General features: G+C 45.3%; 1 protein-coding gene across 1 annotated transcript; it reads right to left on the bottom strand.

Annotated features, from left to right (window-relative positions):
* Window positions 1–8,628: 8,628 nt before the first annotated feature.
* ZNF774 (zinc finger protein 774) lies at window positions 8,629–16,750 on the bottom strand. Its single transcript, XM_059179945.1, has 4 exons — window positions 16,580–16,750; window positions 14,487–14,609; window positions 11,587–11,693; window positions 8,629–10,964 (listed from the first exon to the last, which is right to left on the bottom strand). The coding sequence occupies exons 2-4, from the start codon at window positions 14,591–14,593 to the stop codon at window positions 9,712–9,714; spliced, it is 1,467 nt and encodes a 488-aa protein (XP_059035928.1). The 5' UTR covers window positions 14,594–14,609; window positions 16,580–16,750; the 3' UTR covers window positions 8,629–9,711.
* Window positions 16,751–21,779: the final 5,029 nt, after the last annotated feature.

Below are 21,779 nucleotides of genomic sequence, written 5' to 3'. Positions count from 1 at the left end.
ACACTGTTTTCCAGAGTGGCTGCACCAGCTTGCATTCCCACCAATAGTGTAGGAGGGTTCCCCTTTTCCTCATCCTCGCCAAGATTTATTGTTTCCTGGCTTGTTAATTTTAGTCATTCTGACTGGTGTAAGGTGTTATCTAATTGTGGTTCTGTGTTGTTGTTGTTGTTTTTTAAGATTTTATTTATTTGACAGAGAGCGCAAGCAGGGGGAGCAGCAGGCAGGCAGAGGGAGAGGGAGAAGCAGGTTCTGTGCCAAGCAAGGAGCCTGATGTGAGGCTCAATCCCAGGACCCCAGGATTACGACCTGAGCTGAAGGCAGCCACTCAACTGACTGAGCCATCCAGGCGCCCCTCACTGTGGTTTTGATCTGTATTTCCCTGATGCTGAATGATGTTGAGCATTTTTTCATGTATCTGTTGGCATTTGTGTGTCTTTGGAGAAATGTCTGTTCATTTTTTCTGCCCATTTCTTGACTGGATTATTTGTTTTTTCGGATATTGAGTTCAATAAGTTCTTTATAGATCTTGGATACTAACCCTTTATCTGATAAGACATTTGCAAATATCTTCTCCCATTCTGTAGTTTGTCTTTTGGTTTTGTCTGTTTCCTTTGCTGTGAAAAAGCTTTTTATCTTGATGAAGTTCATTTGATGAAGTCCAATAGTTCATTTTTGCCTTTTTTCCCTTGCCTTTGGAGACATGTCTAGGAAGAAGTTGCTGCCACCAAGGTCAAAGAGTTTCCTACCTGTGTTTTCCTCTAGGATTTTGGTGTATTCCTGTCTCACACATAGGTCTTTCATTCATTTTGAGTCCATTTTTGTGTAAGGTGTAAGAAAATGGTTCAGCTTCATTCTTTTGCATGTGGCTGTCTGATTTTTTCAACACCATTTGTTGAAGAGATTTTTTTCCACTGGACATTCTTTCCGGCTTTGTTGAAGATGAGTTGACCAGAGTTGACGGTACATTTCTGGGGCTCTCTATTCTTTTTTTTTTTTTTAAGATTTTATTTATTTATTTATTTATTTGACACACAGAGAGACAGAGGTCACAAGTAGGCAGAGAGGCAGGCAGAGAGAGAGGGGGAAGCAGGCTCCCCGCTGAGCAGAGAGCCCGATGCGGGGCTCAATCCCAGGACCCTGAGATCATGACCTGAGCCGAAGGCAGAGGCTTAACCCACTAAGCCACCCACATGCCCCCATGTATAACTTCTGAAGTGAAAAAAAAAGTATAGTAGGGAGAGGAAGGGACGGGAACAGGAAAAACGTGACTTTCTCCATGTTAAATAGTCAAGTTTTTGTCTTTTTTTTTTTTTTTTTTTTAAGGAAACCTCACCCTCAACATGGGGCATAGACGCACAACCCCAGGATCAAGACTCTCGTGCTCTCCTGACTGAGCCGGCCAACCAGGTACACCTCAAATATTCGAGTTTGGGGACGCCTGGGTGGCTCAGTTGGTTGGACGACTGCCTTCGGCTCAGGTCATGATCCCGGAGTCCCGGGATCGAGTCCCGCATCAGGCTCCCAACTCCACGGGGAGTCTGCTTCTCCCTCTGACCTTCTCCTCGCTCATGCTCTCTCTCACTGTCTCTCTCTCAAATAAATAAATAAAATACTTTAAAAAAAAAAAAATATTCGAGTTTGATCCTGATCCCAAGGCCTAAGTACACAAATGACTAACAACTGAAGAAATACCAAGAAAGAAGCTAGCATGTGAAGAATAGGCTTAACCTCACTAGCAATCAAAGAAATGCAAATTAAAACAATACGTGAGAATCGGGTCTATTAAAGCAGCAAAACTATCTCTCAAGGATAAGGGTGTGGTAAGACTGTAGTCATTAATTACTGGGAACATTGTAAATTGGTACAATTTGCTCTGAAAATTATTCGGCAGCAAGTAACCAGAGCTGTAAAAATATTCACACCCTATGGAAATAATCTACAAGGTGGAAGTATTTTTTTCCCCTGGGGGAAAAAAGTGTTTATAAGAGCACCATTAATGGAACAGAGCCCCTCATTTAGATGGAGGGTCCACATTTGGCTGTTTATAGAAGGGGGGTCCTGTAAGCTTCTGAATGTTTATTCATCCTAGTTTATCCACAGAAGGATTTGGTTTTTTACCTGAAAGAAAAATGAAGAAGTATGAGGTGGTGACTGAGGAAGAATGGTGGGGATTGACCTGGTGTCTGTTTAGGCCTTGGTTCTTGGGTTGTCTTTTTTCCCCTTTTTCCCCCTATAGTATAACCTAACTTTATGAGATTTAAGTGGAAAAGCTCAGCGTCTGGAGGAGTGTTCTGTTTTCCTATTTTTTTTCTTCCTTGTGAAATATCTTGTAAATAAGATGTCAATAATGAATTTAATTCGAAGAATTATCGTACGAAGCAAACCTGTGTGCTCAGCTCCCAGCTTAAGAAATAGAAACTGAGCATTCTTTTCCCCCATCCCAGTGAACCTCTACTTTGAATTTCGTATTTATAAATCCTTTACTTTTGATTATACAATGCATGTTTACCCCTACGGCTCAAGCGATCCATTGTTTAATTTAGCCTGTTTTTACCTTTATTGTACTTTGACCCTTCTGTGTGTATTTTTTTCTTATTTTGGCTCACGCTTTGAAACATATCCTTAGAGGATAAGTCCAAGCTCCTTCTCTTCAGTCCTCCCACGCTCTACGTCTGTCTTTTAGTTTCTTCTTTTTTTTAAAGTAATCTCTACTACATCCAACAAATGGCTTGAAATTATGACCCTGAGATCAGAAGTCGTATGCTCTTCCCACTGAGCAGCCGGGTACCCCTCTACCTTTTAATTTAAATTAAACTGTTTACCCCCTCTTTTCCAAAAATATTTTCCCACCTTTCTTCACTTAGAAAATTCTCTTTAAAAAAAATTTTTTTTTTAATAATTTCTACACTTGGGGCGCCTGGTGGCAGAGTCCCTTGGGTGTCTGACTCTTAATTTCAGCTCAGGTCGTGATCTTAGGGTCCTGGGATCCAGCCGCATGTCAAGCTCTGTGCCTGGCGGGAGTCTGCTGAAGGTTCTTTCTCTCTCTCCCTCTGCCCCTCCCCCCATGCTCTCTCTCTCTCTGAAATAAATGAATAAATCTTAAAAAAAAAAAAAAAGTGGGGCGCCTGGGTGGCTCAGTGGGTTAAAGCCTCTGCCTTCAGCTCGAGTCATGATCCCAGGGTCCTGGGATTGAGCCCCGCATCGGGCTCTCTGCTCTGCGGGGAGCCTGCTTCCTCCTCTCTCTCTGCCTGTCTCTCTGCCTACTTGTAATCTCTGTCAAATAAATAAATAAAATATATTTTAAAAAAAAGTAATCTCGACATTCAACATGGGGCTGGAATTTACAGCCCCAAGGTCAAGAATCACATGCTCCACCTACTGAGCCATCCAGGCGCCCCTAGATAATTCTTATTCTTCAAGTCTCCCCATTAAACTATAAACTCTTCCAAGGTGAAGATTATCATCATTACCATTGTTGTCATTGACATTTATGGACCAGATAAAAGCGGGTACTACACAGAGAGTCTTCTGTGCGTCATCTCATAGATCCCCACTCAACCCCATGAAGAAGGCAGAGGGACTATCCTCATTTTGCAGATAAGGATATAAGGGTCAGAAAGAGTTGGTAACTTGCTTGAATTTCAAGAGCTCTCACATGTGGACCTATTTCACTGTCTTGTCCAGTGTAGGATTTGGTGTGTAGATGGACTCAGTACATGTTTGTTGCACTGAACTGAAGGGAAAAGTCGAGATGGAAAACCATCTCTTTAGTTCAGATGATGACAGCAGGGGTGGAGAAGAGGAGCCAGAAACAAGATGTGGTTTGCCACGCTATTATAGAGGTAAAATCTGGGTAGTGAAATTGTTTTGTTTTTGTTTTTAAACATTAAGGGACCAGGGGCACCTGGGTGGCTCAGTCAGTTAAGCATCTGCCTTTGGCTCAGGCCATGATCCCTGCACCCTGGAATCGAGTCCCACATCAGGCTCTCTCTCAGTGGGGAGTCTGCTTTTCCCTCTCCCTCTCCCCGATCGTGCTCTCTCCCTCTCTCTCAAATAAATAAATAAAATCTTTTAAAAAATATAAACGCTCAGGGGCCGGTATTTTTCTCTTATTTAATTTTTTATAAAGTTTGTTTATTTTTTTAGTATTCTCTGCATGCAATGTGGGGCTCGAACCCACAACCTCGAGATTAAGAGTTGCATACTCTTCCGACTAAGCCTGCTAGGCACCCTTCCATTTTTTTTTTTTCTTTTTTAGTTTGAGCAGTTCTGTATTCGTGGAAAATTTTAAAGAAAGCACATGGTTCTTTTACAATTTAAGAAGAGAGAAAGCAGGGCAGAGCAGAGGCTATGTGACTTGGCACCAACAATATATAGCAAATAAGGGAGAAGAAGGAATCTAAGCCAAAGCCATGCTGGGGGTGGGAAGCTCTATTAAAAGAGCCTAGAGGGGCACCTGGGTGCCCCCACCTTCAGCTCAGGTCATAATCTCAGGGTCCTGGGATTGAGCCCCGCATCAGGCTCTCTGCTCAGCAGGGGGCCTGCTTCCCCCTCTCTCTGCTTGCCTGGTTGTGATCTCTCTCTCTGTCAAATAAATAAAATCTTAAAAATAAAATAAGAGAGCCTAGACATGACAGCCCTGAGACTAGCTACATGTACTGGCTAGATAGTAGCTACGCACACATGAGGAAAGGGAAAGAATGTAATAATGGGGCCTAGGAATTCTCCTGAGGTAGAAAGAAGATTTCACAATCTTGCCTTTTTGTTCTGGTGTCTCCCGGGGCCTGCCATGGTGCTCAGTGATGCCACTCACTTATTGGAGACTTACTGTGGTACCAGACATCGTGCAGTAAACACTTTATATCACAGATCATCTCAATGCCTTCAGTTTCTCTCTCTCTAACGTAACTTACATATAGCTGCCGAATCACATTTCCTCAACGGCTGATCATGCCCAGCCGCTACCAGGCCATCAGCAACACGCCCTGCCCCAGGGAATAGTGTCTGAAATCCTGAGTTTGGCAGCTAAGAGCTTTCTTGAGGTGACCCTCACTCACCTGTCCAGCATTGTCTCACACTGCTACTTTTCCAACACAGTAAGTTCCTCGCCTGTGAGTACGTGTCCATTAACCCATCCAGGGGGCACTCACTGACCACCCCCTACGTGTCAGACACTATTTAGGTGTTGGGAAGAGAACGGTAGACAAGTGCCTCCCTCCTCTTATGGAGCTCACCCAAACAAGGGATAAACTAGAAGCTGTCAGCTGTATGGATTTTGAGGACAATAAGAGAGGGTAATGGGATAGTGAGGGCAGGGAGGTGAGGATGGACTTAGGTGGGGACAGTCAGGGAAAGTCTCTGCAAGGAGGTGAATTTCAGGCTGAAAGCTGGTTGGCAAAGAGGAACCTAAGCAAAGATGTGGGCAAGGAACATTCTGGGGCAAGGGGTCTGTTAGCACCAAAGCTCTAAGGTGTGTACAAGCTTGGTGTGATCAAGGGATGGAGGGAACATGAGAAGGAAGGTGATTTCAGAGGAGGGTGTGGGGGCGGGGGCGGGGGGAGTATTAAATCAAGGGGAGCCTTGAAGGTCTGGCTGAAGATTGGGGTTTTTATCCTAAAAGCAATGGGAAGCTGCAGACAGGTGATGTGATGTGGCTTGGTTGAAGATTTTAAATGATTACTTTGTTTCTATGAGAAGGAATTAGAGCAAAAACAAAATCCGGGAGATCAGTTAGGAGATGAAGGCAGGAACTCAGAAAATACGGTGGTGGTTGTTTGGAGCTGGGGAGTGGCAGTGGGGATGGAGGTCTGACACAGGTTTGAGAGCAACCAGCGAAGTAAAATCGTTAGGGCTTGGTGAGGATGAGGATTTTGAAGTGACAGAGTGAGGAAATGTGGAGTATTGTAAGATGCCAATGACCCAGGCATAGGTTAGAAACAAAGGGCAAACAGGGAAAGGCAGCTACCTCAACCCTCACCACTAGCATTTAAATATTCCTGCTTGGGGCGCCTGGGTGGCTCAGTGGGTTAAAGCCTCTGCCTTCAGCTCAGGTCATGATCCCAGAGTCCTGGGATTGAGCCCCGCATCGGGCTCTCTGCTTGGCAGGAGGCTGCTTCCTCCTCTCTCTCTGCCTACTTGTGATTTCTGTTTGTCAATTAAATAAAATCTTTAAAAAAAAACATCATACAGATTGTATTTGATTTAGAACAATACCTAGGCAGATAAAAGAGACGAAGATGGTATACTCTCATATTATCCTGAAAAGGAGGCAGAATCATTCCCTGCTAATAGGGACGTGGCTTCTTCTCCTGCTTCAGGCAGGACAGTCCTGGCAAGTATGACTTGGCAAGTTGCAGTCCATCCCTGACTAAGGAATCACTCAAGTACTTACTGAATTCTTGTACACACTGTTTGATGGCAGAACCGGACAAACTGGAGGGAAGTAAGGCAGGAGAAAACCAAGGAAGTACCTTAGAAAAGTTGTGAGATTTATGCAGTTATAAATGTCCAGAAACAGTCTCTCAGGGGACGGGGCTCCGAAATCTAAGGCATGGGGCTGAAATCCAGGCAGTAATATTTAAAAACTGAGGTAATTCTAGTAAAACAGCTAGGGTGGGGGTACTTGGCTGGCTCCCTTGGTTAAGTGTCTGACTTTTTTTTTTTTTTTTTTTTGAAGATTTGTTTGAGAGAGAGGGAGAGAGGGAGAGAGCATGAGCAGGGGGAGGGATAGAGGGTGAGGAAGAAGCAGAGTCCCCACTGAGCAGGGAGCCCCAACATGAGGTTTTATGTCAGGACTCGAACTCAGGACCCCAGGATCATGAAATGAGCCGAAGGCAGATGCTTAACCAACTGAGTCACACAGGTGCCCCTAAGTGTCTGACTCTTGATTTGGGCTCAGGTAGTTTGAGCCCCATGTTGGGCTCCCCACTCAGCGGGGAGTCTGCCTGTCTCCCTCTCCCTCTGCTCACTCTCTCTCTCAAACAAATAAATAAATAAATCTTAAAAACGACGACCACCACCACCACCCACCTAGTGTGCCGTTCCTATATAAACTAGTTTGGGCAAACCAAAGAATTGGGAAGAGGGAGTTCTCCTTATAGAAGTATTTCAGCTAATAAATGAAGAAGGAATAAACTATGGAAATAAAACATCACCATTTGGCAAACGCAAATGGCATGAGGGCTACCAACATCATGAGATCAAATCATACCATGTACTTCCCGGTAGAAGGACACAAGATCATCATGGGGTATTCTTACCTCTCGGAATCTGAATCTGATCATGTTTATACATCCAAATACCAATATTAGGAGAGCAGAGGAGGGGTGGCTGGCGCAGTCGGGGGTGGGGGGCACTTGCCTCTTGGCTCTTGATCTTGGGGTTGTGGGTTTGAGCCCCATGTTGGGTGTGGAGACTACGTTAAAGAAATAAAATATGTTTTTTAAAAAGAGGGGGGAGCTGAGGATAGAGGATCATGTTAAAAGACCCCAGAGGATGGAAGTGGAGGAACACAGAGCTGGGGGAACACTACAGGACAACCAGGTTTCCTCAACAAATAAGTTATAAGAACAGAGACAGAGGAAGAGGGGAGCAGATCAAGACATGTAAGGAACATACCAACAGATGGATACGGAGACCTTATTTGGATTTTGATTCAAACAAACTAAAAATGACAAAAGCAAAAAAACGTAAGATAACCAGGGACATGTGAACGTTGACTGAAATATTTGATGATACTGTGAATCACTGCTCATTTTTTTTCAAGAGTAATAGTATTGCGGCTATGTTTAATAGAAGAGACACCTTTTACAGCAGTGGTTCTCAAAATTAGAGCATACGTCACATCGCCTGGAGGGCTTATTAAAACACGGACTGCTGAGCTCCACCCCTAGTCTCTGATTCAGCAGCTCTGGGGTGGGAACTTAGAATGTGCATTTCTACCAAGTTCGCAGGTGACACTAATGCTACGGGTCTGGGCTCACGTTTTGGGAACCACTGCACTGGGTTAAGCAGATTTTTAAAATCTGATTACTCTTTCAAAGAAAGAGCTGAGGTTATCAGCTGAGTTCTATCTATCCCGCTGGGTTACAGCTCTCAGACAGGATTCCATATAATGAAAGAGAATGAACTCTTGTTAAAAGGCTCACGTAATAATTTAGTTTGTACTGCCACAGGAAGGTGTGAAAGAACACCTTCAGATCGCTTTTCTGTCCGAGTGTGACACACCCAGCTCCCTCCTTAAGCACCGGCCTCTGCGCTTCCCCTTCTCACTCCCCAGCACAGGATCCCGTAAAGCTCCCTGGAACTTGGGCCACATCCCTCCATCATTTCCAAATTCAAAATGGGTTGATGCATATAATCTGGGGCATCCAGTCCTACATGGAGTGTCTCACTTCTGAGACACAGAACTGCTCCGTTCTGTGCTGTTGTAGAGGGGACCTGCTGCCAAATGTTGGCTCTTCTGTCCCCTGTGTGACCCACAATGCGTCATTCGGTGATTTGAGGCCTTAAGCTTTCAACAGGTAAAGAAAGAAATCTGTTATTATGAGAGAAAAGGGGGCACCTGGAGAAATATTAACCAGAGTTCCTTGGAGGAAAGACATTTCCAACAATACTAGAAAACTGCACTTTACAGACATCATGACTTTATAATTTAACAACAAAGTGCTTGTGTGTGTGTGCGCGCGTTAGATCCTCACAACAACCTTGTGAGGTAGGTAAGGTAGAGGCCGAGGGGTAAAATCCAGCCAAATTAAGTGTCAGGGCCAGCGCTCAAACACCTCACCTTCTCAATGCAGTCAGTGTTCTTTCCAACACACTGCCTTCCCTCAATTTATTTCTGCTAAATATAGGAATGTGCTAGTGCATAGAATGATTAATCTAAAAAAAATCAGGCTTGCGTTAACTTAAAACCACAGGGCCCACGAACCAGGTGATTAGAAACAGGAGCTGTTTCCTTCAGCTAAATGCCGGAACGACCCTGGTAATATTTAGCTTCTCAGCAGTTTTGCTTCCACAGTTTTATAGTCCTCTCCAGCCTCCTCTGGCTTGTTGAATGTGGGGTATTTTCTATGCCTCCGATGGCAGCAAGGCTCCAGTGGGAGTACCTCATACCCTGCTGTGCAAAGAGCTTCTGAAATTCTTTCAGCCTTGAAGTCACAAGACCACAAACATCCTCTAGGAGAATTCTGCCTTGTCACGGCGATGAGACATCTGGTGACTAACGTCTGCATGGCACTGGATAGGGAGAGTGTTTTCTGCTTTATTACATCTTTGTGTTCACGGCCCAAATCCTCTAGCTGCAATCTAATTGCTCGCGAGTTCTGGCCTTGTAGGGCTGTGTTAATGAATTCCTTAGTGAATCATAAGGCTAATAAAGGACTTTTTAAGGACCCGGTGTTATTTAGTATTAAGGGCTTATAAGAGCTCAAATATTAATCACTAATAGTGATAATGTGGCCCCACGTATCTCATTCCTCTTTCCGTAATCAAGCATCAACCGCCAAACTCACGTTTCCATAAGGTCAGTTAAAAACACTGAAGGAATGCCTTTTGTATTCAGAACATTATTTGCAGCCTATGGGTTTATCCTCACCATTAAAGTGTAGGAAAAGGCCCAGCTTGAGCCACTGATGTCCATGTTCAGGCTTTCTCTACATGAAGCACCGGGAGGCAGCAGAAATGAAAATCTGAAAAAGGGCAGAAGAACCACTACAGACCATTTTCCGAGATCAAATGGGTATTTTGATGGCATAAGAGATGCGCTTTCTGACGGAAGCTCTTGTCACATCTATTGCAGTGGAAAGGTTTTTCTCCTGTATGTGTTCTCTGGTGTGTGAGAAAATGGGAACGCTGATTGAAGGTTTTGCCACACTCGGGACAGTGATAGGGTCTGTCTCCTAAGTGGATCCGTTGATGGGTAATGAAATGGGAGCTCTGGTTGAAGCTCTTCCCACACTCACCACATTTGTAGGGTCTTTCCCCCGTGTGGATCCGTTGGTGCTTTATGAGGGCAGAGCTGTCGGCGAATCCCTTCTCACAGCTGTCACACTTGAACGGCCTCTCCCCTGTGTGTGTCCTCTGGTGCGTGACCAGGTGTGAGCTCTGACTGAAACTTTTGTGGCAGTCAGGACAGCTGAAAGGCCTTTCTCCTGAGTGAGTACTCATGTGCGCTACAAAGTGAGAACTATCTCTAAAGCCCTTCCCACACTCTGGGCACTTAAAGGGCCGTTCCCCTGTGTGGGTTCGTTGGTGCTTAACCAAGTCTGAGCTCTGGCTAAAACTTTCCCCACAATCACCACACCTATAAGGCTTCACTCCCGTGTGGGTCCTCTGATGGGTAATGAAGTTTGAGCTTCGACTAAAGCTTTTATGGCATTCGAGACACGTGTAGGGCTTCTCTCCTGTGTGGGTTCTTTGGTGCATTATGAGGTGTGGCTTCCGCCCAAAGGTCTTTCCACACTCTGGGCATTCATAGGGTCTCTCACCTGTGTGGGTTCTCTGGTGTTTGATGAGCGTAGAGCTGTCGCTGAATTTTTTCTCACACCCACTGCACTGGTAGGGTTTCTCTCCTGTGTGCGTTCTGCGATGGGTGACAAGGTCTGAACTCTGTTTGAAGCCTTTCCCACACTCGATGCATTTATAAGGCCTCTCACCAGTATGGGTTCTCAGGTGTCTTATGAGATAGGAGCTCTGGTTGAAGCTTTTTCCACATTCTGCACACACAGGCTTCTTTCCCACATATCCATCCAGCAGCTTGTTTAAATCCTCCTGTGGAAGGGGCTCCGGTTGGCCCTCTCCTGGTAGGGTTCCATGTTGCCCTTCGAATTCAAGGTCCCTCTCCCAGTTTCCTCCCCATCTAGGAGGATGAGAAATATCTTTACTGGCCCTTTCTGAAGATGCTCCACATCGTTCTGCTATTTCTGAAATGTCCTGATTGAGTTTTGTCACCTGATTCTCAAAGTCTGAAAAATGAACGAAAGTAACGGGGAACAAAGTTAACCAGTTATCGGGACAAAGCATCAGAAGGCAGTAAGAAAGACTGAGATTAGCGCTTTGGCAACAGACTACACTTAATTTGACTTTGTGTAAAGTTTTCACTTTGGGAAAAGTTTTCTTTTTAATTTTTTATAAACATTTTATTTTTAAGTAATCGCTACATCCAATGTGTGGCTCAAACTCACAACCCAGAGATCAAGAATTGCACACTCCACTGACTGAGCCAGCCAGGCACCTCTCACTTGTGAAAAGCTTATTGAAGTTCATTAAGCTTACAGAAAACATAAATTCCTAAACCCTTTGTAAGATGAATCCTGGGGGACACCCTGAGTGGCTCAGTCAGTTAAGCATCTGCCTTTAGCTCAGGTCATGATCACAGGGTTGCTGGATTGAGCCCTGCATCGGGCTCTCTGCTCAGCAGGGAGCCTGCTTCCCCCTCTCCCCCTGCCCCTCCCCATCTCCCATGCTCTCTCTTCCTTTCAAATAAATAAAAACAAAATCTTAAAAAACAACAACAACAAAAACAAAAACAAGAAACCAAGGCTGAAATGCTAGATTTCCTCCCATGGGGTAATATCCACATCTCACCCGTGTGACTTTCCCTTATGATCTTCCTTGCCTCGAAATTTTGGAGTGGTAGCACCCACGGCTCTTCCTTCTGCTCCAGCTGGGAGATTACACCTGTACCGGCAAGTCTATAAAGGAAGGTGGATGTAGGATATTAATCTGAGCCAACCACACAATGCTTGACCAAAAAGGCAAGCCCTTCTCCTTCCCTAAGTGGAGGAGAAAGCCCAGGGAGACGCTAAGCCAATGTGTGTTGGTCTCATTGGAAGGATTGCCATGATGGAGTGATAAAACAGGGTGATTTCCCCAAGACGCTGAGAAAATAGCCCCTTTCCTCCCATTAAAACAATAACAACAACAACAACAACAAAACAAGGTGACTTGGGTGATGGAAGTCCAGAGTGAGCACAATAATTCATCTCTGAAGGCACAAGGCTAAAGCCATTGTAGAGAGATAATTTTATCAGCAACAATGCTGCCATGACCTCACCCTTAGAAAGAATCAGGGAAGTTAACTATAATGTTGGGCTTTAAACTTTTCCCAGAAGGACAGCAGTAGATACAGTCATGCATGAGAAAAAGACAAACACTTGTAAGAAAAAAAAAAATGGGCAAAGAATACAAATAGGCAATTCACACACACACACACACACACACACACACACACACACAGAGGCACACACACATACATATAAATGTATAAAAATGTGAAAATCTTTATAAAGATGTGAAAAATATTTAACCTTACCATTAATCAAAGAAATTCAAATAAAAACAGACCATAAAATATGGAGATAAAGAGTGCAAACTACCGAAGTTTCAATCGTAACCCTTCCTCTTACAAGCTGTGTGACTTCAGGAAAGTGACTTAAACTCTCTGTGTCTCAGGGTCTTCCTCTGTAGACTAGGGATAATGATAAGACCTATCTCATAGGAGATTAAGTGTAAGTCCTCAATAAATGTTCACTGTCACAATTATTTAACCCAGACTCTTAAATTATAATACCTACCAGGATAGGTAAAATGTAAAGAAATGGACACGTTCATATAACACTTGCAGGAATAAATAATTCACTTTTTGGAAGGCATTTGGCAAAAATATGAAATACCTCAGAAATGTATCTATTCTTTGATCCAGCAATTCTAATTCTGGGAATTCTTTTTTTTTTTTTTTTTTTTTTTAAGATTTTACTTATTTATTTGACAGACAGAGATCTCAAGTAGGCAGAGGGGCAGGCAGAGAGAGAGGAGGAAGCAGGCTCCCTGCCAAGCAGTGAACCTGATTCAGGGCTTGAAACTAGGACCCTGGGATCATGACCTGACCCGAAGGCAGAGGCTTTAACCCACTGAGCCACCCAGGCGCCCCAAATTCTGGGAATTCTAAGGAAATAAAAAAAGTTAAAATAAAAAGTTGTGGGACGCCTGGCTGGCCCAGTTGAAAGAGCATGTGATTCTTAATGTCAGTTGTGAGTTTGAGCCCCATCTTGGGGGTAGAGATAACAACAAGAACAACAACAACAAAATAATAATAATAGTCATAATAATGAAACTTAAAAAAAAAAGTTGTGCAAAAGATGTATTAGTTAATTACTAACTAAGTATATTTTAATTAATAAGACCTAAAAAAGAAAGACAGCTAAGAGGTGGTCATCACAATACTGGTGAAGATCTGGAAATGACCTGTCTCATAACAAAGGAATAATCATATGTGACTAAGCCACACGAAACTGCCATTGTACAAGCTAAAAAGTGGTTTAAAAATGGTCAAGTATACAGTTCAACAAGTTATCATATTCCATTCAATAAATTACTAAGTAATGGGACGCCTGGGTGGCTCAGGTCATGATCCCAGCGTCCTGGGATCGAGTCCCACATCGGGCTCCTTGCTCAGCAGGGAGCCTGCTTCTCCCTCTGCCTCTACCTGCCATTCTGTCTGCCTGTGCTCGCTCTCCCCACCCCTCTCTCTGATAAATAAACAAAATCATTAAAAAAAATAAATTACTAAGTAGTTATTTTAAGCAATGTATAGAAAACTATTGTTGTCAATATATATTCACAATACACTATGTAAAAAAGTAAGATACACAACTGAACATACAAGTATGAGCCCAATTTTTTTCTTTTGCTTTTGTTAATTACATACATCCTTAGAACCATGCTGGAAGGATAGTAACTCTTCAGTCATGGCATGGAGTGGGACTTCGGTTTCCATTTTGTCTCTCTTTTTTTTTTTTTTTTTTTTTAAAGATTTTATTTATTTATTTGTCAGAGAGAGAGCGAGTGAGAGCAAGCACAGGCAGACAGAGTGGAAGGCAGAGTCAGAGGGAGAAGCAGGCTCCCCGCGGAGCAAGGAGCCCGATGTGGGACTCGATCCCAGGACGCTGGGATCATGACCTGAGCCGAAGGCAGCTGCTTAACCAACTGAGCCACCCAGGCGTCCCTGTCTCTCTTTTTTTTCAAGGGGCATATACTACTCAAGAAGTAAAGCAAGGAGAAGGGGTAGCTGTTGTATTTTAGAAAAAGCACTGGAGGTTTGTTTTGTCTGTTTTTGAAGCGACAGGAGAAAACACAGCTCCCTCTTAGCCACAAAGACCTGGGTTGGACTCTCACCTCTGCCACTTAACTTTGAGTCTCAGGGTCCTGACCTGAAAGAGGGGGATAATAATAACCACATCAAAGAGTTGTGGTGAGATATTAACAAGGCAATAAATATCAATGATATCTTCAAGACATAAAGTGCCATAAAAATGGAAGTCATTCAAAAAAAAAGGGGGGGGAGTTATTCTTTTTCTACAAGGGAGGCAACAAAGACTCTCAGAGAGAGCTGGTGCTCTAAGAGACCAGGCTCCCTAGAGACCACTCGGACCTGGACAGTCTCACAATATCTAAGTCTGAAATCTAAAGGAGAGTAGCAGCCTTACCCTTTGAGAGCCCATTCTTCTAACTGTGCTGGGTGGTACCCCTGAAGAGGATTCTCTAAGCGGTGTCCAGGTAACCCATTCTTCCCTGAAGTCCTCAGCCACATCATTGAGAGTCATAAGTTCCTAAAGCAAGAGACCTCAGTTATGCATCAAAAGCTCTCTGGACATTCTAATCATTGTCTCAAAACCAAAAGACAGCCCCAGTGGCCACCAGTGTACCCAAAGAGACCACTTTCCCCACCCCTCACCCCCCGCCCCCCACCTAGAATAGCAATGAGGTAATTCTGTCAACCACGGAGGAGTTGCTTTTCTTGTTCTGTTTCTACATCATCCTTCCCTTGGCCAACACGCACATCACGAAGTGAGGCCTGGAGCTCCCAAACACATCTACAGAATCCACAGTCTTTGGAAACATGAGCTTTTTGAGGATTAACTTGTCCATGATGGACCAGATAAACAAAGAGAATATGTGGGGATGACTTGATTTGTGAAAAGCTCTCCAGCGACATTTTCCTCAGCAACCTAGGAGATTGTGGACTTCATTCTACTTGTATTAGTTATGGAGCAGCTGACTTTTCCTGGCTTGTAGATTTGGTGTCAACTTCAAGGAACAGACTATGCAGAACCCCAAAGCCAACGACCCGGGGTACCATTCTTTTTTTTTTTTTTTTTTTTTTTTTTTTTTAAAGATTTTATTTATTTATTTGACAGAGAGAAATTACAAGTACACTGAGAGGCAGGCAGAGAGAGAGAGAGAGAGAAGGAAGCAGGCTCCCTGCCAAGCAGAGAGCCCGATGCGGGACTCGATCCCAGGACCCTGAGATCATGACCTGAGCCAAAGGCAGCGGCCTAACCCACTGAGCCACCCAGGCGCCCCCCGGGGTACCATTCTATTTCAAGGTTTAATGGAATCAGAAATGAGATTTAAAAAGACCTGGGTAAGCTGTAAAATAAAGTAAAATTTAACGAAGATAAGCACACACACACACACACAAACCCATGGGGCCTGAAAACAATCATCAACACATTGATAAAACTGACAGCAGTATCAAGAAAAAATTATTTGGAGGGTGTTGGTCAGATTACTGGATGGATCAGTAATTTATTCAGCAATATGTTGTAAGGCATTAGGAGTCACAAAGAAATATAATGGGCTTTTTTTAGTTTTGTTTTGGGGTCTTTTGTGGGGTTTTTTGGGGGGAGGGAGTGGCTTAAAGAGTTTCCAATAGAAACAAACACAAGTCAGCCAGATGAACCTGCTACAAAAAATTCTGCATTTCAGTGGAGGATGGACCAGACCGGAGTGAGGAAGCTTAACTCTTCCTGGGTGTTTTGTCTCGCCCATCAAAGCACCAGGGTGCGAGGAGAAGACACTCACACTTTTCACGGAAATATTTACACATTTCCACACATTGGTATTGGTCATTATAAAGTACTGAATTTTTAAGGACCTAAACATCGCAGGGATACATTTCATCTCTCTGGATTAAAAGAGTGTCATTAGGAAGTAAGTTTTGAGCATAAATTTTACTTCTACGTCCATTCGGAAACACAACTGCTATGCCCACTTGCAGGAGTCAGCGGGACTGACGGGGAGGGAGTTCGCAGCCACCGTCCCAGAAACCTTATTTCTCGCCCCGTCTCCTGCCCCACCCCCACCCCGACAGGTGACCCCCCAGGCCCCAGGGCGCAGAGGTGCTGTGACTAAGGGCCATTGTCAGCAGCACCAGTTTGTTCGCCGGGTTATTAATAGGGACATGACGGCACGGGTGGGCCGACACCCGTCCCTCCCGCCCTCCCCGGGCAGTGCTCGAGGCCCTAATCAGGGCGCCGCGGTCACAGGGTCACGGCACTGAGCTGAAGCCCGGAGACCACCTCGGAGGAGAAAGAACATTGGTCGAGAGGATGGGCTCTCCCGACGACCGCACAGAAAGCCGCAGCCGCCTCTCCCCACTCTTCAGCAAACGCCGCGGGCTCCGAAAGGCGAGCGCGGGGACCTGGCAGGGAGCACATCGCGGCGGAGGGCGAGTCCTCTCCACGCCCCTCAACAGCTCCCAGGCTACCGCCGCGGTCTCCTTCCCCGCATCACTCACCGCCCCGGGGCCCGGCCGGGGATGGAGCAGGAATTGAGAGTCCTCCACCGCCGAGCCACACCCGGCCCACAACGCCGAGGCGGTCCCTCCCTGAACCCTACCGGGATTCGTGACGGGGCTGTGGGGACACAGGTGGGATTCAAGGCTCGACAGCCCGCAGCCGGAAAACACCGCCCCTGTTCCCTTACCATTGGCTCCTCATTTTCCGCGACCAGAAGCTTCGTCCGTCCATAGGCTGACAGAGCTTTCAATCACCGCGCGGCCTGCTGGGAAATGTAGTCTCGAACTAGACCGCAAAGGACCCGGAGTCCCGGGATACCCGGGTCCGAGCGGTGGCAAGTACTAAGCCCAATTCTCCCTACCGCGGGAGCTGCTCCTCTAGAGGGGAGAGAGGGATCTGCACACCGGAGCCTCCTGGCCTCGCCCGACTGCCGCGGAACAGCCATGTACCCACGGCGGCGTCTCCCGCGCTCTGGCACCTCGCCCTCTGCCAAGCGCGGGGCAGCTCACCGCCGCGGGCTTGTGGATCCTCCTCTTCCAGGTCCCCCGTCGCCGAACGCCAGAGCCTGCATGGTGTCTGCCCACGGCCGGCTCCAGGGCAACTCAGACTATGCATTAAGAAACCCCACTCAGGGGACGCCTGGGTGGCTCAGTTGGTTAAGCAGCTGCCTTCGGCTCAGGTCATGATCCCAGCGTCCTGGGATCGAGTCCCACATCGGGCTCCTTGCTCCGCAGGGAGCCTGCTTCACCCTCTGACTCTGCCTTCCACTCTGTCTGCCTGTGCTCGCTCTCACTCTCTCTTACAAATAAATAAATAAAAAAATCTAAAAAAAAAAAAAAAAAAAAAAAAAAGAAACCCCACTCAGAAGCCGTTAGCAGAAAACAGACGTTCTGCTCCCTTCCGTTAGCCTCACAGTTCCACTGGTTAACACGCCTGTTAAAAGCCAGAAGAGGCTGGCGAGGGTGTCATGACGATCGTCTAGGAAATGTGTATTGGGTTCCGAACTGTGGAGGCCACTGGGTCTTATGGGAGAACTAGTGTTCACGTTGGGGGGCGGGGGGCCCTACATAAAAAAAAAAAACAATAGAAGCCTTTCTTTACAATGAAGACAACGCATCTATCTATCCTGTTTGTTGATTCAAGGCAATTAAAAAACGAGACCATTTTAAATTACCAGCTCATGACTAATGTAAAGACTCCTTCAGTGCTAATTCAACCATTCCGTCAACAAACATATATGGTGCATCTTCCAACATCTTCCAACAAACAGTTGCTGAGAACGTTCTACATTCCAGACTGTTCTGGGCACTGTGGTTATCCCCAGGAATTATGTAGGACCATTGCTTCCATGAAGCTCACAGGTCAACAGGGGAGAGAAACCATAGAAGATACTAAAATACCAAATAATATTGCCCCTCGCCCCAAATAGCTGGGGCGTCTCATTTGTTTTTGCTGTCTAGCGGCAGTCATCTGCAAGATGACCACAGTAGTATTTGGGAGAATTCTGTCCACTACAAACAAATGTCTGGTTTTGCTTAGTGGATGTACTTTAGTTAGACAGAAATAGGGAAAACAAATCTCATGGGAGCCCAGAAGCAGCAAGGAACACCCTGCAAACCTAGGGAGTACCAGACCTCACGCAACTAGAACATAGTCCAGGATCTGGAGAATCAATGACATCTCGGGCCCCTCAGGGCTCTTTCTGGCGTTCTGCCATCAGGAAGATTCCATGGCTCTTCAATCAATCAGGAAGGAATGTGGAGGGGAGAGGAATGAGAGTCACTGAACCTGGCTGCGGCTGTCCGTTGCCTCTCTCTGTGGTCTCTGTTCCTTCTGCCCCAGCCTTGCTCTCTCCGGGCTTACCACTAGCAGATGTGTGGGAAGAAAAAGGGGAGGAGAAGCTTGGTCTCGTAATAAAAACAGCCAGTAGAGGACAAGAGGCCAGGTACTGCTGGTGGCCACTTAGACAAGGCCCATGACCTATTAGGAGTTGGGTGCTTACAGGTGTGCCAGAGAGAAGGCAATGCAGGTGCAGAGGATGAAAAAAAAGATTTTTAGTAGGCGCTGCAACTGGCTTTTTTTTTAATTAAAAAAAAATTTTTTTTTAAATTTTTGGGCGCCTGAGTGGCTCAGTTGGTTAGCATCTGCCTTCCGCTCTGGTTATGATCCCAGGGTTCTGGGATCGAGTCCCGCATAGGGCTCCCTGCTCAGTGGGAAGCCTGCTTCTCCCTCTCCTACTCCCCTTGCTTGTGTTCCCTCTCTCACTGTGTGTTTCTGTCAAATAAACAAATTAAATCTTAAAAAAAAACATTTTGGGCTTAAAATAGTCAAATTTGGGTAAACTTAAGTCAAAAAAATTTTTAAAGATTTTGTTTATTTGACAGAGATCACAAGTAGGCAGAGAGAGATCAGGGAGTGGGGTGGGGTGGGGAGCAGGTTCCCTGCTGAGCAGAGAGCCCAGTGCGGGGCTCAATCCCAGGACCCTAAGATCATGACCTGAGCCGAAGGCAGAGGCTTAACCCACTGAGCCACCCAGGTGCCCCAACCTTAGTCAATTTAGAATTTAAACTCCCTTTGAGCGCTGCCTCTCTCCCCCAAGGGTCTCTCCTCCATTTACAACCTTTTCCAAGATATTATCGGGCACTGGGGAAACAGGCCCCAGTTCTCAGCAGACCTCCACTGGCTTCTGTTACCTACTTGTGCTCACCTCACCTCACCAAATCTTCCATGTCAACCTCTGGACTCATTTCATCTCCACCGACCTGTTCACACCTGGAGGCCTGTTCTCTCTGGTACCTACTTGGGCTGCTGCCCAGAAACCTTGGCCACAGGTCTTCAGCCATATGGTGATCCTTTGGGAGATCTCCTGGCTCTCAACTTCAGCTACTCTGCTTACTTTTACTGGAAGCACTTGGAGACTTCTGGAACCCTCCATGTTCTACAGCATTAGTCTTGGGGTGTTACCTTTGACCCTTTTCCTGCTCAATTCATCTAGAACTACCACATGTTTACTTGGGGATGCTCTCCGTGCCAGTTTCCTTTAACAGTTCAAAGAAAGAAGCAGGCAGTGATTTCTTTTATGTCAGTTTCCCTTTCGACCTCTCTGGGGGTTCTTAGCATCACTTTCCCGCTTCTCTTCCCCATTGAGGATCAATTCCCTGGCCTGCTTTTAATGGCAGAAGGCTGTCTGGAAAGACCTCCATAAGGAACCACACTGGGCTACACGTAAGAGAAACCTGACCCCTGTGGCATTGCCAGAGGAGGAGCTGTTTTTCTTGTGTCTCAGGAAGTGTAAAAATAGGGCTGGGACAGCAGCTCTGGGCCACCACCAGGGACCCGGGCATCCTCTGTCTCCCTGCTCTGCCAACTTTAGTGGGTGCCTCTTGTCTTGGTCACTTCTAGCCATCATGTTTGGGTTTCTTGGTAGAATATCATTCTGCCATGAAATGCTATGACCGCTGAAATAACACAGAACGTGGAAAAAATGAAAAATGTAAAAACAAGTAAGAAACCATGTGGCAAAGCAGATGAAATACCCATTTGTATGTGGTGAATATTGGTCATTTATACACCCGCCCACTAACCTTCTCCAAAAAACCAGCACCTGACTTTCTGGAGAAAATAGCACCACCCACGGTTCCGATGAGAGCAGGTGTCTTCTTCTCCGACCCTCCCTCTGTCACAGGGTGTGGTTTGGAAGTGGGTACCGGACCCAGACTGAACGGGTCGCAGCTTTGTGCCTCCTTGCCATGACGATCCCCCACAGGGTGTGCAGGGAACTCAAGCTGAGCCTGTCAGGGACGTGCCCCCGCACTTCTGAATCTGGAACCAAAGAAAATAAGACCTTTTCCTGCCTGTAGGGGATGATGGGAAGAGGCCAGGCTGTGGGGATGGGCAGACGCTTTCCTGACCCACGAACTGCAGCCTGAGAGTGAGGGGCTCACAGAAAGTCCGAGGCAGGAAAGCAGTCCCCAGAGACTTTAAGCCTTTGGTCACTGAGGCCAGAAATAGCCCTGACTTTTTCTTAAGTTTGTTTTAGGAGTCAATAAATATTCCTGTCTTGCCTAAGCTAGTCTGAGTGGTAAAGTTCAGGCACTTGAAATTGAAAAATTCCCCACTGTTGCACTATTTCTGTTGAAAAAAAAAAATCCATGCATGTGAATATACACACACGTATATATACATAAATACGGGAATAGCTTTTGCTTGTCTATATTTTACATCTTTCTCAACAAACCCATTAATCTTTTAATGCCATGTTTTAGAATTACCCATTTAAATGTACTCTTTGTGAAGGGTTCAGAAAATTCATGTAAAAGAGAATAAAATTAGAAATGAGCAGCTTTCATCCTTGCTCATAATAACAAACAGCAAAATTATTTGAAACCCTTTGAAGCTGAACCACTTCCAGGAAAATTAACCAATTCAACTCCTTCTTGGTAGAGATTCGAAACAAAGCATCTAATGCCTAATGTGATAAAAAGCATCAGGCAGGGATTATCACCAACCGATATGATAATGAGGTAGTTCCCTTAAGAACTCCCTCCTTAGAGAAGATACAGTTTATCTTCTGTAAAGATATGTTCTCATTTGGAGGAGTGCCCGAGATTTCCAGAAGGCTTCCCTACAACCTCCTTCTAAGATCTGGGAACCAAGTTGTTTCCTGTCTCTGGTAAGCCAACATTGCTCATAAAAGACGTTTCTGTGTACAGTGAATCGTCTGAGGAAGTTTTGTGACCCTCACAGGCTGATTTTTGCAAGACAGACAGTCTCTATTTAAAAATGCATGTTGAAATCACATATTCCATCATCGTAGGGAGTTTCTTATTCCCTCTAACAAAAAGCTTTTATTTATTTTTATGATTATGTAAGTAATGGGCATTCATTTTTGAAAAAGTAGAAATACAAAGAAATAGAGAAATCCTACAACCCACTTAAAAAACACTTAATATTTTGCTACATATCTTTCGTGTGTGTGTGTGTGTGTGTGTGTACTAAAAAATTTTGGCTGACCGGAAACTACAGTTCAGATATTTCCAGGGAGAATGGAGAATTCTTTCTTCCCCTACTCCATTTGATGTTCTTATGTGTACTGGCATCTGGTGTCTTACTTTTTTGTTTAAAGGAGAGAGGAGATTTGGGGGACAGAGGTGCCTTCAAAGAAAAGGTGAAGGCAAGCTGGGGAACAGTGTGGTGTCT

This window comes from Mustela lutreola, chromosome 7 (assembly GCF_030435805.1).
Source record: "Mustela lutreola isolate mMusLut2 chromosome 7, mMusLut2.pri, whole genome shotgun sequence".
NCBI classification, from domain to species: domain Eukaryota; kingdom Metazoa; phylum Chordata; class Mammalia; order Carnivora; family Mustelidae; genus Mustela; species Mustela lutreola.
The sequence above is the reverse complement of the archived record's forward strand: the minus strand, read 5'-3'. Positions and strand labels throughout refer to the sequence as shown.